The sequence below is a fragment of the Scleropages formosus genome, chromosome 2 (assembly GCF_900964775.1).
Source record: "Scleropages formosus chromosome 2, fSclFor1.1, whole genome shotgun sequence".
Lineage (NCBI taxonomy): Eukaryota > Metazoa > Chordata > Actinopteri > Osteoglossiformes > Osteoglossidae > Scleropages > Scleropages formosus.
In genome coordinates this window covers 26,191,799-26,209,099 of record NC_041807.1, presented here as the reverse complement: position 1 = coordinate 26,209,099, position 17,301 = coordinate 26,191,799, and the positions used below count along the sequence as shown (strand labels likewise).

Here is a 17,301-nt window from a genome sequence, read left to right as displayed (position 1 = left end):
TTTATGTGAAGTGGGACAACACGGAGATTCCTGCTTCGCCTCAAGACGCTGAAGACACACAGGGGTAGAAGGGAAAGACGAGTGTAAGCCGTTCCCATACGCGCCCCAGCACCGCCCTCCCGTCACCCCACTGCGCTCTCGCGGCGCTCGCCTTTGTTCCCGGCTCCGCAAACTCCGAACAGATGGCACCGGGCTCGCGAAAGGCTGACGGGCACGAGCTCGCAGCCAATCGCGCGTCGGGAATCAGCTGACTCGCGCGGACAGCGCCAGGTGCTCCTCGCGCGTTCAGTAAACTGAGCGGCGTCGCGCGGGCGGTTAGTGATGAGCGAAGGAACTGCGAGCGGCGACGGGAGGATTTCGTCTGTTTGCAGCACCACGGCTTTTATTCCATTTTGCCGATTCTTACTGAATGCATGCGTGGTTTAAACTAAGCGGAACGTTTCATTTCTTACGCTTTACGTCTGCAACGTCGCGCTGGTCCAGTCTTAAGAGATCTTTTCTTCTGCGCATCGTTTTTTTTCTCCTCACACCTGCGTAGTGTGACGAGCTCTTACTCGTGGGAGTCCCTGCAAAGAGGTCGCTGCCATGCTGCTGAGGTGAGCCGTTTATTTCACTTATGGTATGCCATGATCATGATGATTATATCTGTATTCCGTAGTGCAGCCGCAACCGTCTATTCCTACCTTGCCGAAAAGGGAATAAACGGCGAGCACAGCGTTTGGTTATGAATATGAATTGCACATATGTCATATTAATTCTGAATATACTTAATGCGGATCATGTCTTGCACCATCATTACTTCTCTTGTGTAAGCGTGAATTCTATGCTGTTGAACGTGTGTGAGCGGCCAGACAATGCGCTGCTCACCGTGTGTGTGTGTGTGTGTGTGTGTGTGTGTATCGTCCTCAGCAAGAACAAGCCAGAAGGATGGATGGCAGAGGGCTGCAGATGCGGGAAATAGAGTCGCGGCGCCGGATAGAACGAGCTGATGTTTTGAGCTGCGGTCATTTGCTTTGGGTTTATTTTGATCATTTTGTATTAAAACAGTTGTTGCACGTTGCGCATCGCTGTGGTCGCTACTGAATCCAGAAATGCACGTAGGGATGCAGCTGGCTTGGAGCGCGAGCGACTGGATCCCGCATAAATGAGCCACGAGCTTCATTCAGAGGCCAGCGTGATACACACCGCGTGGGTTCGCACTTTGTTTATTGATGATGAATTGTGATAAAATTCGCGCTTATTCTGTCAGAGGCACGTTGTGCTAGGGCTGCAGTAGAAAAAAAAATCTAGAGGGAAAAAGCCCAGGATCATGTTAAGAGCGTCCCAAGAGATACAATGACACTCCTTGCGCTATTGTACCTCGCGCATCCCACCGAGCACGTGCGTAACAGCGCCAAGCGATCCTCAACATGCGCAGCTTCACTTTGCAGCGCAGGCCATTTTTCCACCTAGAAGCCCGCATACTGAACGTTGCTGTGTATTCTATTGCTTTCCCCACGAGTAGTTATAGTTGAATGGATGGATGGATGGATGGATGGATCCTAAGGGTCGTTTTGAAAACGGACCACCCTGTTGCTATAGCTAATCAAATCACAATAAAGAGGAGTCGGCACATTAGTTCATTTTTAAAAAAATTTTGTTCAAGTCAACCTACTAAAATGAGCTCATAACTTTTGGTGGAAACTGAATTGGCTGTTTGTTCACAGAGGTGGGCATGGTGGTGCAGCGGGTTTGGCCTGTGCCTGCTCTCTGATGGTTTCTGGGGTTCAAGTCCTGCTTGGGGTGCCCTCTGATGGACTGGCATCCTATCCTGGGTGTGTCCCCTCCAGCCTTGCGGGGTTAGGCTCCGACTTGCCGCAGTCCCGCTCGGGACAAGCAGTTTTAGTTTGTGTGTTCACGTGTCATTTAGTGTATCGTTTGTAAAAATAAATGGAGCTCACCTCTCTCATTCAACTCTTTTGAGTTAAGAGATACAGGGGCCAACTGGTTGTCCGCTGGGCTGCCTTAAAGGTGCACTGAGCCACAGACACAGGGAGCCCAAACACTACTTACTGTGACATCTTCGGGTGTTTTCCTTGACCCCGACATAACATTGATTTGCATTAAAATATATTCATGTGTCCTGGCAGATGTCTGGACACTGGACACCACCATTCAACATGACAAGAAGTCTTCAGAAAAGGGGATGGAAAAAACCTGACAAAAGACCTTCAGAATAAGCTAATGGTAATAATAGGAGTTGTCAGGCAGGGTTGGGGTTGGTGGGGATGTATTGTTGTTCACCATTAACTTAATTTAGTTCACAGTCCTCCTTGCTGAAATCGTTGCAGAAAGTGGCAATATCTTTAAAATCTATTCCACTGGTTTTGACTGGCATTGTACCAGCAACTTGGCACATTTTTGTAATTAACTTGCCAGAGTGGTCAACTTTTAGGTGCACGACAATTACAAGTATAATTCAAAAAGTATCCTCAAAATTTATTGTAATAAATATGCTGCGGATTCTTTTCCACATCATAGTGTGATTATACTACACTTATCAGTGTAGGACTATGGAAAAAAGTGGACTTAAGAACTTTGGGTGTTATGCTGTAGTCATCAGCAAACTTGTGCTGTTGAGAGAGATGCACAATGTGAATTATTCAGCAAATTTCATTCTGTTGAAAAAGATAATGCTCATGTTTGCAATATTTTCTTTTAACTAGCGCGAACATTATCTGTTTTACTCACGTGCTTAAAATACGGTGTTGTCAAGGTCACATAACTTCCTTTGTGTGTATACAGTTGATGAATGTGATGTTGTTTATTCACTGGTGTGATGTCGACTTGGCTGTAACATCTGCCCGTTACATTGTAGGGAGTGCCGGTCTTGGGAAACACTACAAATGCTGACAAGGACAAATGAATCATATTGGAACAGCTGAACGGGGAGTGGGAGGGGCGCTGTAAGGTGGTGGCTTACCCACGAGGTGTACAGCTGGTGCTCTGCTTCTTAACTGCATGTGTTTAAGGGTGTGTGTCTGCGTTTCTGTTTGTGCAAATTCACACACTAGACTAGTGGTCGGGGGACAATGAGAGGGACTTATTAACATGGGGGACTTTCTGTTGCACACAAGAATGACCCCAGGGCAGCGTTGGGGGATGGGGGTGACCAAGTGGGCGGGGAGTTGTACTGGTAAGGCTTTAGTGTGGTGGGATCTCTGGCTCCACCCTGGCGTCCCTCATTATTCAGTGGAGCCATGGTAGCATGAACACATTACTCTTTTGTGAGCTCTGAAAAGATTAGGGCCTCGGAAGAGAGCGGCAGCTGTTCAGCTAATTCTGTGTTAATAATCTTGTTAAAAAAATCATTGTGGTCTGTGCTCATACAGGCAGCTATTTGGTCATAAATCACCTAGAGGCATCCAAAGTCTGGCAGTGTTGACAGGGCATGACTAGGTAAGGCAAGGATGCAATGTTGAGATTTAACTTTTGTTTCTTACTCCCTGTGCAGCCCTTAATGTTGCCTCTGACTGCCTGACAGGCAGGATCTTAAATGATGCATCGGTCACAACTGTTGTTAGAATTTCTTAGATATGGGTGTCGCAGGTCACAGGTCTCGAGTTACACGTGGATTAGCTGTTCTGTTGTCAGTGGGTCTCACATTCTGTGATCTTTAGCTTCAAAGCTGTCATGATACACTAGTATCCAGGTGCTTTAGTGTTTGGCACCATACGCATTAAAGAAGAATGACCCTTAGAAATGTCCACTGGTTCATGTGTCAACAAAGTCAAAAATTCCATGAGTATGCAGTTTAGAGCTTTTTTTCAAAACAGTGTGTTATTTAAAATTTACGTTTCAGGTAAACTTGCTTTTCCAAACAGATTTATATTATTTGAAAATATAACAGTGTTTCAGTTAAAAAAAAAAAAAAAAGAAAAAAAATTGGAGTCCACTTGATTTCATCAAGTAGCCATAGTCCCTCTAAAAACACTGGCCGTGGTTCTTAGCCAATCTCTGTTTATGAGTCAGCTCCTCCTAGATGAATAAGGACATTCAGGTCCAATTTACTATTATGCACCTTTTATTCTGTCTGCCAACTGTATGAATGAATGATTTCCCTCATACCCAGTGCAAGCCTTGAATACTAATATGTGAGAAGTGGGCTGTTACTCATGAAGTACATGCACATAGGTTCTATATATCTGTGCCTCAATATCTGTTTCAAAAACTGTATCAACACTTGCATGCCACATATTTATATCAGTTGCATTTGTTTATGCTCCAGGTAATGTGTTTCTTATAACTGAAAAATTAATAAAACATCTGTACTTTAAACTTTTTGAAAATTGCACAAGCACCATAAACAGTATAACTGTGAATAAAAATTACACATGCTTCCCAGTGAACAAAATTTGAAGGTCTATTTGACATTTGCTCATGCCATTAGTCACCCCCAGCACTTTAGTTAAGTAATATTGTGTAAATTGTGAAATAGTATCTTTTTTCTTCTTATTAAAGGTAACTGTCAAAAATGATCTCATTAGAATATTTGAGTTTAAATAATTTACCAATAGTTGTAAATATGGATAAATGTATCGGATTTGCAAGTAACCTACAGCTTCCGTCATTTTAGAACTAATTTACAGGGACTTTGTTTTGTGTAATTAGATGTATAGTACAGTACATCAAAGATGTCTTTTCAGATCTAGAAGGTTTATTTGACATCTGGCAGGTTAGACATTATGGAAGAGAAGTCTGGTGTCCATATAAAAGTGGTTAGCAAAAGGTGGCTGTATGCATAGCATAAAGATGGGAGCTACTATAGCAGGGCTTGGCCATCAGTTTTTGTTTATATCCATTATCCCCAACAGACAAATGGGCCACACAGCTGTCCCCTCATTTGGGTATGAAACGGGCATGCCAGTGGCATAGCCCGTTTCCATGGTGACCGGATGAATACAAGCCTGTTGTGTGCTTCCAGACTAAGGAACACTGAACACATTTTGCACCAAAAGAAAGGGCTAAATGAATGTGGTAAAATATATTATACTTCTCAAAAGCAGTGTTTTGTTACAGTTAAATTAAATTTGCTCATGCCATTAGTCACCCCCAGCACTTTAGTTAAGTAAAATTGTGTAAACTGTGAAATGGTATCTTTTTTCTTCTTATTGAAGGTAAATTAAGGCAAATTTAAACATATGGTACCCTCAGTGGTATTTTATGGAATTGGATATTTTTCTGAAATACTGAAATTTCAGCCTAATTATGAATCTGAATAGCTTGTGCGAAAAGTGTAATAAAACACCACAATGACAATTTCAGAATTTAGAAACAAAATAATGCAGTCGCAGGATACGAGTATATTATATGTGTGTGTGTGGTGTCACTATGTGTGCTTGTGTGCCTTTGCATGTCATAAGCAATGCCGGTTGTTTTAAATGTTTGGTTGTCTGACAATTAGCCGACTCCATCAGAATGTAATTATTAGCTGTTTTGTATTCAAACATGGATTCTGTCCACGTATATAAAACTAGAGGTTATTTCAACTGGGAGAATGAATTAACTGGTGGCCAAAGTGAGTGCTACCACGAACTGACCTAAAAAGACAAGCGAATCCATAGTTGTTTTTGAATTCTGTGTATGTCACCTTTTGCACTGAACACAGTATCATGTGGTCAGTCCATGTCCTGAAAAAAAATATATTGAATCTTTCAAAGATGTGACAATACGGTGCTTTCATTGTATTTCTTTCCCTAACATTGTAGCAGTTTTATTTAATTTATTTATTTTTATTTTTATAGAGCGCTCTTCTCACGCAGTGACACAGAGCGCTTTAACACAGGTATAAAGCAAGAAAAATTGATACAAACAAAGAAGACAGTCAACTAATGGCTACCATAATGAAGAACTTATTATAGATACTGCACGCATCTTCAGCCTTCATTACATATAGTTGAGTTCTTCTGAAATTTGCTGTCATGCAAAATGACAGCATTTATGTCCTTCCGGATTACTATTTTCAAGTCTGAAATTTTTTTTTCTGTACAATGTTTACCCTTTGTGACAGCTTGCATTGTTTTCCCAATTTAATGCTGTTTGGCAAACCACAGTGCAGTGGGGAAAATATCAAAACCTAGAAGGCAGTGGATGAACTTCCCCGTGTGGGCTTTGAAGTGGAGCTTTTGGAGAAATCAATTTTATTGCAGTCTGGTGCATTTTTACTTAGATTGGCTCCTTTAGTTGTTTCTCTATTCTTGTTGCCACTTTGGAAAGTGACGTTGAAACGTCTTGCAGCCATGTAATAAGTAATGCCTTTATAGCAGCTTTGAATTCTTCAGCCAGACAAAGACTTTGTGCCTTTTTGTGTCTCTTGTATTCATCTCTTAAAAATGTATTCTTCCCGAGTGGTAAAGTGCTGTCGTTATATACGTATAAGAAAGTTGCTGTTGTATACACACATACATTTGTTTGTCTCCTACATAGGGAAACATGTCAGCTCAGTAGTGAATTATTAATAACAAACCTCTGGTCCTTCAGAGATTTAGGGTTTGCTGTAATGGTGTTTTAATCACTTTGATGGCCATTTTACATGTCTACCATATGAATAAAATGGCATTAAATGGTTTTCCAGAAAATATTACTGGTAAGAGTAGAGAGATGGTTTGACTGCAAAGGCTTTTTCATTTGCCTTGTGTGAAGTCTTTTCATCTTCATACTGTCGAATTGGTTCTTGGTTGATAAATTTGTTGCTTGGTTGCTCAGTCCATGCAGATTGTTTCCTGGTTTGTTCTGTTTGCAATTTGGCTTCCTGATCCTTGATACTAGTGAATTGCCTGTAATGTTTCCGTTGACTGGGAAGAGTGATTTTCATTGTTGTTGTACTCAACATGGTGCAGGATTCTAATGGAGATTTGATCTTCTTCAAACCTCCAGTACATCTGGGTTATTCCATGTCAACTTGATTGGAATATAAATACTGCCTCTGTTTGTCTTCTGGAAAAGACAGACATTAGCATTCAGGTCACTTCAGAATTGCTAAAATATCTCTACTGTGTTTAAGGACAACAAATAATAGCCTCTCAGAGAAAGTAAAAGCATTCCTTTATGGCATCAAGACAAGGGTCTAACTTTGATTTGGAGTGTTGGAGCATGTGCAATAATCCAGGTGCTCTGATTTCTCATTAAAGTTAGTAAACCTTCAGTTTTTCAAAGCGCCTTTAGGAGAAAAATGGTTTTCTTAAAATGTGTCTTATAAATTTTGCAGTTTGAGTTTTTCCTGAAAAATGAAACTTGTATCCTGACTGTGGGGGTGCAAAATATGGAAGTGCAGAAACTGTTACGTCAGTTGAGAGCATAGTGGAATTTGGTGCTGACCAGATTTTTTTTCCCCACGTATAGCACCACATAAGGGTTCACCTCTTGAGATTTTTGCAGAGATTTCTCAACCAAGGTGTGCGTTCAGGAGACATCGTTCCAGCGTGTCTCACATTTGATGCATGGGCTGCTGCATGCTGCACTCTGACATGATTTTAATTTAAATAAAATAAAATCCTTCTAAAACTGATATTAAAATTCCAAAAACATGTCTGTATTTTCACTTTCGACCTGTGGTTTAATATTACCTCAATTATTTTTGTGCAGTTTTATAATTTTTAAATGCATTATTATTAAATTCATTAGTAAATCTTCATTTTCAAACATCTGTTATTTGCTGTTTTTCCGTTAGAAGCCTTGACTTGCCCAGCTTCGTTTTGATCTTTGATTTCATTATAGGACTGTCTCTGGTGATTAGAAATTGGGTCGTCTCAATGCATCAGAGACTCAAAGAATAAATACTCTGCAAGATGGATTGAAGTTATGATAAGTGATTTCTAGAACAGATCTGTAATGTGTGATATAGTGTGGATACTGATAGGCTTCTGAATTTAAGAGCAGTTATATTAGAGAACTGGGTACTCAGACAATGTTAGAACAACTGATTTCACCTGTATACTATAAAAATTATTTCATTTTGATTTTTAGGTTATTGGTTCTAAACATTTTGGTGTGCATGGGCCATTGACAGTCTTAATAACAGCCCTGCCAATATTAAAATGTAGCAGTATTAAAAATGAGCAACATGCCATGTTTATACAGTAAGTTTCAATAGGTCAACCAGAAAAAAAATCACAGAAACAAATGTACCCAATTGAATTTGATTTTGTTCTGTCAGTAAATCAGTTACGCTAAAGAAACACAAAGTTCAGAGTTGCGTAAATGACATCATAACACGCAGTCGGCTCATATTGCGGAAAGTCTGCCGTCTCTACCTACAGCTTTCATGTATTAACATTTATTGTGAACCTAAAATGTGTGGATGATTAATTAGTCTGTTAGCTGCAAATCAAATGTGTCTGGGGAAGAGCGAGGAAGAAATTACCAGCGTGTAGCTGGAGTGAAAGGCTGCACAGGAGCATTTTCCTTAAGGTGTTGAGCTCCTTATGTCACTCATCATGTGAGAACAATGCCCATCCACTTTCTTTCTGTTTGTATTTCTGTAGATGTTGATGGTGCCAGAACTACTTACAGGAAGAAATTAGTCTCTGTTTTTCCCAACATTCACAGGGCACCTGTTTTACTCATTAGCTTGTGTTTTTTTCTAACCCCATGGGGAGCCGAGTAGGGTTTTGTTGAGTCTAGTCCGGGGTGTCCTGCTGAGATAATGGTCCCACAGGACGTTGTGGCAGAGTCGGAGGTCCCACTCTCCATTCGAAACCACCAGTTTTTCAAAACTTGTCTGCCCGACAGATGATTTGTGTGGCTTGGCATGAATGAAACAATTTGCTTGCCAGTCACCTTTGAGTTCAGGGCCATTGGGGAGGCCCCAGCACCTGTGATGGGTGGAGGCTGAGGATTAGAAGAAAGGCCCAGTGGTGCCAAGAGGACCATGGGAGAGAGCAGGCAGGCTGGCTTGTGGAACCGACACAACAGCTGTTGTAAGACAAACAGAAGGGTGTAACACAATAATGAGAGGCTGATCAAGTTTACATTTTGAAAGAATTGCTAGATGTAATCTTTAACCTTGTTAAAGATTTTTATGTGCTTTTGATTACCATATTTATATTAAAGCTGAATATTATAAAAAGTTTAAAGTTTCAGAATGTGTTCTGGATTTTAACATGGTCAATATTTGCCATATTTTTCTGGAAAGAAATATTTAAGAAAAAACTTTTGGTAAGGTTAAAATTGACATTCTGGTGAAAGCGATTTGAAAGAAATTTCAGGTTTTGTTACAATTCTCTTACCACCTGCAGAACGTAGTCTGACACTTTGATTATATCAAACTAGTGACCCATTGTAAGTAGTGTATCTAGCAGTGCAAGACATCTTGGTGAATAAGGTGTGTGGGCTAGTAACACTACATAGTATTCATTGTAAGTCGCTTTGGAGAAAAGCGTCTGTTAAATTAATAAACGTAAATGTAAACTATGTTCCACTTATGAGTGAATGTGACTGTGAGTGAAGTCATTCATTCACAGGGAAAAAGCTTAAAAGCTAACTCTTAGAAACTGAGAGAATTTTAAAAACAAAAGTGGCATTCAGCCAGCCCTTCTGTTTTCCATGAGCACTTTTCTGAAAATAAATTTTTCATTAAGCTATAATGTACTTATATGACATTGTCTGTGTTGAAATCCTAGTCAATGGAATTTTATCCTTCCTAATACATGTAGGGTCATTTAAATCTGAGATTAACCTTAATATGGGTGAAACAAACACCAAGAGTTTGACTTGGTTGAAACACAATGTTTTCCTGCACAAATGTGGAGAAAGCAAACATCCAATGTGTTACTTTAGTAAAAAAATTATTTGAAATTACTATGTTATTTCGTATGAAATGATTTTATGTTATTAATGGAGATTTGTGCCAGTGAAATTAACATCTGAACCCAACTTTCCTGCTGGTAAATGTAGAAAGTTCAATAGTAACTGAAAATTAATAACTTACTGAAAAGGGAAAAGCAGCTGCAACTGAAATTTTAATAAACTGTTGCTAAATGCCAGTTTTGTTTCCAACATTGCATTGATTAATCATCTCTCATTTCACATCTATGTTCTGTCACAAAGGGAAATCAGGTAATTCCTCTTTTGTTTAAACTCAGTCGATGTCTACATGTTCAGATGCTAAACTGTTTCAGATTTATCCTGAAGGAGGTTTTTGAGAGCTTTCTCCTCCTCCTCTTTCTGTCTGTCTGTCCATCCATCCATCTACAAGTGCTTTTTAGATGAAATCTTTTATTTTATGTGGGATAATCAGTGCTCACAGTGATCATCGGTTTGGTCATAGATACAGATTGGAGCTGTACATGCCCTATATTTTCTCATCCTGGGATACATATTGCTAAGTGAGTCAATGTCAAGAGATGTAAACAGCCTGAGGTTCAGTGGTTAGTGCACTGGACCTGAAAATGGTGTGCCTGAGTCAAGTCTGCAACTTAGCAAAAGCCCAGAAAGGAAGGAAAAAAAAAAACCTTGTCTTCAGGGTTCTGATTACAGTATGAAATGCAGTAGTCAAAGCCATCTGGACTAACCATTTTTTTTTAGTACTTTTGACTAAGTGTGCTTATTTAAACAGATCTTCTTTAAACAGTCTTATTGTAGAGTTAGAGTCCCTTTCTTCTTTTCTTTCAGAACTTTCAAGAATTCTTTCATGTCATTGTCAGGCCAAGTGTTCTAGAACGAAAGCTTTAACAAATCTTTCTTACTGCTGTGTGGGACTGAACCTTATTGTCAGTGCAACTGTTGTGAGATCCTGAGCCAGTGCATTCACTATATAGTTCTCTGTCGTTCTGCACCCAAAGTACACTTGAAATGTGTTCATTCGTAAGAGAAGCACATGTCTCTTTCACAAATACAGTGCATACTCCCTCTCCTTGGCTTCCTGGGTCCAGGTAAAGCTGATTTTGCCATTTTTATGAGTGAAGAGTTTGTTTGAATTATTGAAGGAGTTTCAGTCTTTACCAGTGTGCAGTCTTTTACTCACTATCAGCAATTGCTTGTCATTGTGCAGGGTTTGGGTTAAGCAGTGTTGCAGACATCAGGAGCATATCCTGCAAGCTAGGTAATTTAAATTCACCAGTTCACCTGAAACACATCATTGGACTGTGGGAGGAAACCAGAGCACAGGGAGAAAGTTCATGCAAATGTAAGGAGAACATGGACACTCCACACAGATTGAACTGAGAGTGAACATATTTCCGGTCACGTAGCCCAAGCCCTATAAAGCACTGGTGCTTCCTGCTGTGGCACCATGCCTACCTTTACCAGTCTAATTCCATGAAATGTTACCTTCTAGAGCAACAACAGAGGATGCTAAATCTGGCTCTTTTACCGCTTTTAAGTTGCTTCAGGCAGCTAAAATAACTTATTAACTGGCAATAAATGTAAATGAAAATAAATTGGCAAGTGAATTTGTCCATTAGACTTCAAGAGTCCATCTCCGAGCTACCTTTCACGCTTTACAATTTTGCCTTAAGGGAGAACAAAGCAGCTGATCTAATGGCATCACTTTTCCAACATTACATGAAATGCTGTGAAATGTGTTGAATTTCTTTGGAATTATCCAAGAGAAACATGAATTATGTAGTTACAGTAAAAGTAGTGATGTCATTATCTGGAATGTGTTGACTGTATTAAACTTTTTATTAGATTTTATGTTTTGCATGTATTCAAATTAATTACCATACCATTACAAAAAGGTCTTATGAGAGGCTTTTGTGTCAGAGCCGCAATATAATGTCAAACATACCGTATTAAAGGATTTTAAGCATCAACCAGTTAGTGGCATCCATTTTCAAGCTGATTGAAAAATCATCTTAAAATGCATTAAGTTATGACAAGAGATCAAGGTGAGAAAAACCCTGGTCAGCATAAACAGTTCTGAGGCATGAGGTTGCATGCAAAAAACCTGTAAGATGGTTCTCATGAATAATTGAAATGAAAATGTTCTTGGGGGTATAGAAGAATATTCCAGACAGAACACATTGTTTAATGAAAAATCAGATTGAATCTCAGACTATTTCACTCATACCGCGATCTTAAGTACTTTTAATACACAGTGGTTAAGTAGTAGATAATGTACATATACAACAGTGAAACATCTGCCCTTGATTTTCTTATTTTTAATTTTCATAGCAGTGCTTACATAAAATCTATTCTGTAAAAGAATTTCTTATTTTTAGGCTCAGTTTGTTGATTCACAACACTCAGTTATCCCAGTGATAATTATCCATAAAGTGACAGTAAGCAGGAACAGAATAAAATATTTATCAGTAAATTCGGATTAGGTTCATCATATATGTTGTGCATTATCTCTGAAAAACTCAGAAAATCTTAGCTTGCCATGCTCCCTGTGTCCTGCCTTTGTTAGTTTTGATGTGTGGAAACATGCTCTGTTTATAAACTAAATGTTTTAGAAACATTTTGTGTACAGTTCATTACAAATTTAACACTTACTTGAATTTGAAGATATTGCTCACCAGTTCCTGGGATTATTTTAAAATTGTAACACTTTTTGTATCTGATCTTTGTGTTTCAGGCCTGTCCTCTAGTCTGGTGGAAACTTGAGAAAAAAGGGATTCCCAGAAGTGGAAGCAAGACATTGAATCATTGCTGGCTACTTATATTTTGAGCTGCTCTCTCTTTTTGGAATTAAAATACGAATGAGCACTTCTGGCTGAAGAGAGTGGCACATCTTTTCTCAAGGGCACTCTGTCCAGGATTATTTCCTTTTTTTTCTCACAGGGAACTGATAGACAGGACAGTATGAGTGCAGCTGTTGCTCATTCTTTGCAGTACCAGCTATGTTTGGGGCTGCTGCTGGCACTAGCGGAACTATCTTCCGTGCAAAGCAGCCAGTGTCCACACCTGTGCGTGTGTGAGATCCGGCCCTGGTTTACACCTCAGTCCACCTACAGGGAAGCCACCACAGTGGACTGTAATGACCTGCGTCTTACCCGCATCCCCAGCAACCTGTCCACCGACACACAGGTGCTGCTCCTGCAAAGCAACTATATTGCTAGGACCAATGAGGAGCTGGAGCTGCTTTTCAACCTCACCGAGCTGGACCTTTCCCAAAACAACTTTAGCAGCATCCAAGATGTGGGCTTGATCAATATGTCGCAGCTGACTACATTGCACCTAGAGGAGAACCAGATCTCAGAGATGCCTGACTACTGTCTGCAGGACCTCACTAATTTGCAGGAGCTGTACATAAACCACAACCAGATCAGCTCCATTTCAGCCAATGCCTTCTCTGGCCTGCAGAATCTGTTGCGCCTTCACCTCAACTCAAACAAGCTGAAGCTTATTGATAGCCGATGGTTTGAGTCCACTCCTAATCTGGAGATCCTCATGATTGGAGAAAACCCTGTCATTGGCATTCTAGACATGAATTTCAAGCCGTTGGTTAACCTAAGAAGCCTGGTGCTTGCTGGCATGGAGCTGACTGATATTCCAGCAAATGCACTTGTGGGTTTAAACAGTTTAGAGAGTCTCTCATTTTATGACAACAAACTTGTCAGAGTTCCACACCTTGCTCTACAGAAAGTTCCTAATTTGAAATTTTTAGATTTGAATAAAAATCCTGTCCACAAAATTCAGGAAGGAGACTTTAGAAATATGCTTCGTTTAAAAGAGCTTGGTGTGAATAATATGGTAGAGCTGGTCTCCATTGACCGCTATGCGCTTGATAACCTCCCAGAGCTGACTAAATTGGAAGCCACCAACAACCCCAAGCTTTCTTATATCAATCGTCTGGCGTTTCGGGATGTCCCATCTCTTGAAAGCCTCATGCTGAACAACAATGCCTTGAATGCACTTTACCAGAAGGCTATAGAGTCACTCCCCAATCTGCGCGAGATCAGTATTCACAGCAATCCTCTGAGGTGTGACTGTGTCATTCAGTGGATGAACTCTAACAAAACAAGCATTCGTTTCATGGAGCCCCTCTCTATGTTCTGCGCTATGCCACCAGAGTACAGAGGCCGACATGTACGTGAGGTGCTATTGCAGGACCCTTCCGACCACTGTCTGCCAATGATCTCTCAAGACACCTTCCCCAACCACCTTAACCTGGACATTGGTATGACTGTTGACTTGGACTGCCGTGCTATGGCTGAACCTGAGCCAGAGATCTACTGGGTGACACCACTTGGGAACAAAGTCACAGTAGATACCTTCTCTGATAGGTACCAGCTGAGTAACGAGGGTACTTTGCGCATCTCTCATGTGCAGGTAGAGGACTCGGGCCGGTATACTTGTGTTGCCCAAAATACCGAAGGTGCTGACACACGGGTTTCTACGATACGAGTCAATGGGACCCTGCTGGACAGCATACAGGTCATGAAGATCTATGTAAAGCAGACAGAGTCTCACTCAATCCTGGTGTCCTGGAAGGTCAACTCTAACGTTATGACCTCCAACCTGAAATGGTCTTCGGCAACCATGAAGATTGACAACCCGCACATCACATACACAGCAAGAGTCCCAGTGGATGTCCATGAGTACAACTTGACCCACCTGCAGCCCTCCACAGAGTATGAGGTGTGTCTTACAGTCTCCAATATCCATCAGCAGACTCAAAGGTCTTGTGTCAACGTCACCACAAAGAATGCTGCCTTTGCAATAGATATTTCAGATCAAGGAACCAACACTGCCCTGGCAGCTGTTATGGGGACATTGTTTGCCATCATCAGTCTAGCATCCTTTGGATTATACATCACTAAGAGGTGGAAAAGAAAGAACTACCATCATTCTTTGAAGAAGTACATGCAAAAAACCTCATCTATTCCCCTGAACGAGCTTTATCCTCCCCTCATTAATCTGTGGGAGGCAGACAGCGAGAAGGACAAAGAGGGATCCTTGGAGAACAAACCCACCCAGGTAGACACAACACGGAGTTACTACATGTGGTAAATCCCCAAGACTTTGCTTCCAGTAGCACAAAGACACACTTTTGCATTTTTGTGCAAAAGTTAAAAAGTAAGAAAAAAAAAAAAGGCAATTTTTTGTATTTTTAGCTTTGCTAATTTGAGGCAGAGTGGTAAAAAACAAGATTATTTTTTTTTAGTATAGCGTATCGCCTTTTTTGGACACACAATACGGAAACATTGTTTATCTTAGTTGCTGTGCTTTAATTTTGTGAGGTGCTTCTTTAATTGCACAGCTTTTGTGAAGCACTCTTGTTTAGAGTCAGCTAACACAGCAATGAGCACTGAAGTCCTTCCTTGTCCAGCAGGTCATTGAGATTGCAAAGTTTCTTTCTTTCTTATAAAACAGTTTAACTGTTGTCCACTGAAACATTAACAAGTTTTGTTTATGGACTTATTTCAAAGCTGACAAAGGAGATTAGACTTGATATACTGTCTATGTTAGCAACTGTCCTGTAATGTTGTATCAACTATAATTTCAACTTTGGGATTTTAACAAAAAAAATTTCCAAAATTACTTTGCATATATGAATATTGTTTAGGAGCAATAGAAATGTGAATGTTTGATAACATAGTTACTAGGTAAATGGTCAGCTAAGCTTTTCACTTAATTATTCTTCCTTAGTTTTTCTTTTTAATTTGCTAGGATTTGTCAGTCATCACGTTATGTGATTTAACACGCAACAGTTGTATATTGAAGAACAAATGAAAATAAATTACTTTTGTTTTTTATATAATGTTTTTCATGCTGTTTTTTGACAAAAGTTTTAAGAAAATGCTAATGACAAGAGCAAGCCTGTACAGTGGATGGTTGAGAAGGGCCTTTGAGCTTTCTGCATAAGAAAGGTGCCATTGCTGGTAGAATGCTGAAAGAATTTTACTTCCTGTAGCGTAAATGTCGCAAAGATTCTGGCTTTGTGACACTTCTAAGTCAGCATTATCAATTACAGAAAATGTCCACCAACAGTTAGAAAAGTTGGTTTTATAAATAGAACCTTTACCATCATCCCATTACTCCATGTGTAGTGTGAACAAATTTCTAAAAGCTCTGTTCAGATCATGAGTCGGGTCATACAAAAAACTAACATGGGTATTTGCATAACTGTTAGTTATTTATGAAGTTATGACACGAATATTTTTATTTTTGTATTTTTATTGGGTACACGTGATTAAAAAATCTGCATGCCTTCAGTTGTATTTCAGGCTGCATGCTGTGTCTGCGGAAGATGCAAGTGGCCTTTATGAAGCTGGTTCTCTAATGTGATATTTGGTTAAAGGCCTCAACACAAGGGATGTGTGTCAACGGTTTGGGGTCACTGGGGTTCAGGAGGTAGTGGGGCTGCACTCTGTACAGTGACAGAGCCCAGGAGCAGATCACAGAAGGGAGTGGTTTCACACAATGGGGTTAATAGACAAAGGCCAGTGGCTGTGTTCTCCTGGTTTCAGCTCGCCAGCTCTGATCATCCGGCCACTCGCTGTTCCAAATTCCTGCAGCCTTCACAAAGCAATTAGCCATCATTCCAGTGCACAAAAGCTTGGATGGCAGTGTGTGAGCCAGTAATTGGGTTCACCAGGTCAGCTGTCGCTCTATTCTGTGTGCCGAGTCTTTTCGGTGCTTTGATAAAGTGTTTTCATCACTTACCTAGCGACAGGCTTAGCAACAGCTTTTGAGAACAGAGGAGTTTTATTTCTGAACCATTCTGCATGCAAGTAAGCTACAGTCCAGTGAATCAGACAATAAAACTGACAAATGTATACCGAATGCTGAATTCTTAAATACTAATTGCCAAGATTTTTTTAGTCATTACATCATTAGCAAGGGAAAATAAGTCATAACGGGAGTTAAATCACTGTAAAGTAACATCCATCAATCCATTTTCATTAACTGTTTGTCCTGGTTGGGGTTCTTGTGGTTCAGAGCCTGTCCTGGAATCACTGGGTCTAAAGCTAGGAGGGTTACACCCTGGACAGGATGCCAGTCCATCGCAGGGTAGCCACACACACACTCACCCAGTCACGCAAAAAGGGCAATTGTAGCATTTCCAATTCACCTGAACTACAGATTTTTTCACTGTGGAAAGAAACTAGAGCACCCACAGAAAACCCACGCTGACACAGGGAGAACATGTAAACTCTAAACACACCGAGCCGGAATCAAACCTACTCCTGAACAGCAGTCAGGTAACACATAACGGGTTTTACTTTGCTGTTATTTATCAATGCAAAATAAGTGAACATGCAGAAGTCGTGTGGAAACGTACATCGCATCCTTTACTAGTTTATAGAACCATCATTTAGTAGTTTTTAGAACCCCCTTTAGGTGCAAGTATAATGCAGTAATTTTCTGAGTGAG

General features: G+C 40.3%; 1 protein-coding gene across 1 annotated transcript; it reads left to right on the top strand.

The window, feature by feature from the left end:
• Positions 1-190: 190 nt before the first annotated feature.
• On the top strand, positions 191-15,624 carry lrrn1 (leucine rich repeat neuronal 1). The gene is made up of 2 exons (XM_018756559.2): positions 191-596; positions 12,557-15,624. The coding sequence occupies exon 2, from the start codon at positions 12,784-12,786 to the stop codon at positions 14,932-14,934; it is 2,151 nt and encodes a 716-aa protein (XP_018612075.1). The 5' UTR covers positions 191-596; positions 12,557-12,783; the 3' UTR covers positions 14,935-15,624.
• Positions 15,625-17,301: the final 1,677 nt, after the last annotated feature.

Excerpts from the sequence above, each read along its gene's own strand:
- lrrn1 (XM_018756559.2), top strand. The coding sequence starts at position 12,784 with ATGAGTGCAGCTGTTGCTCATTCTTTGCAGTACCAGCTATGTTTGGGG.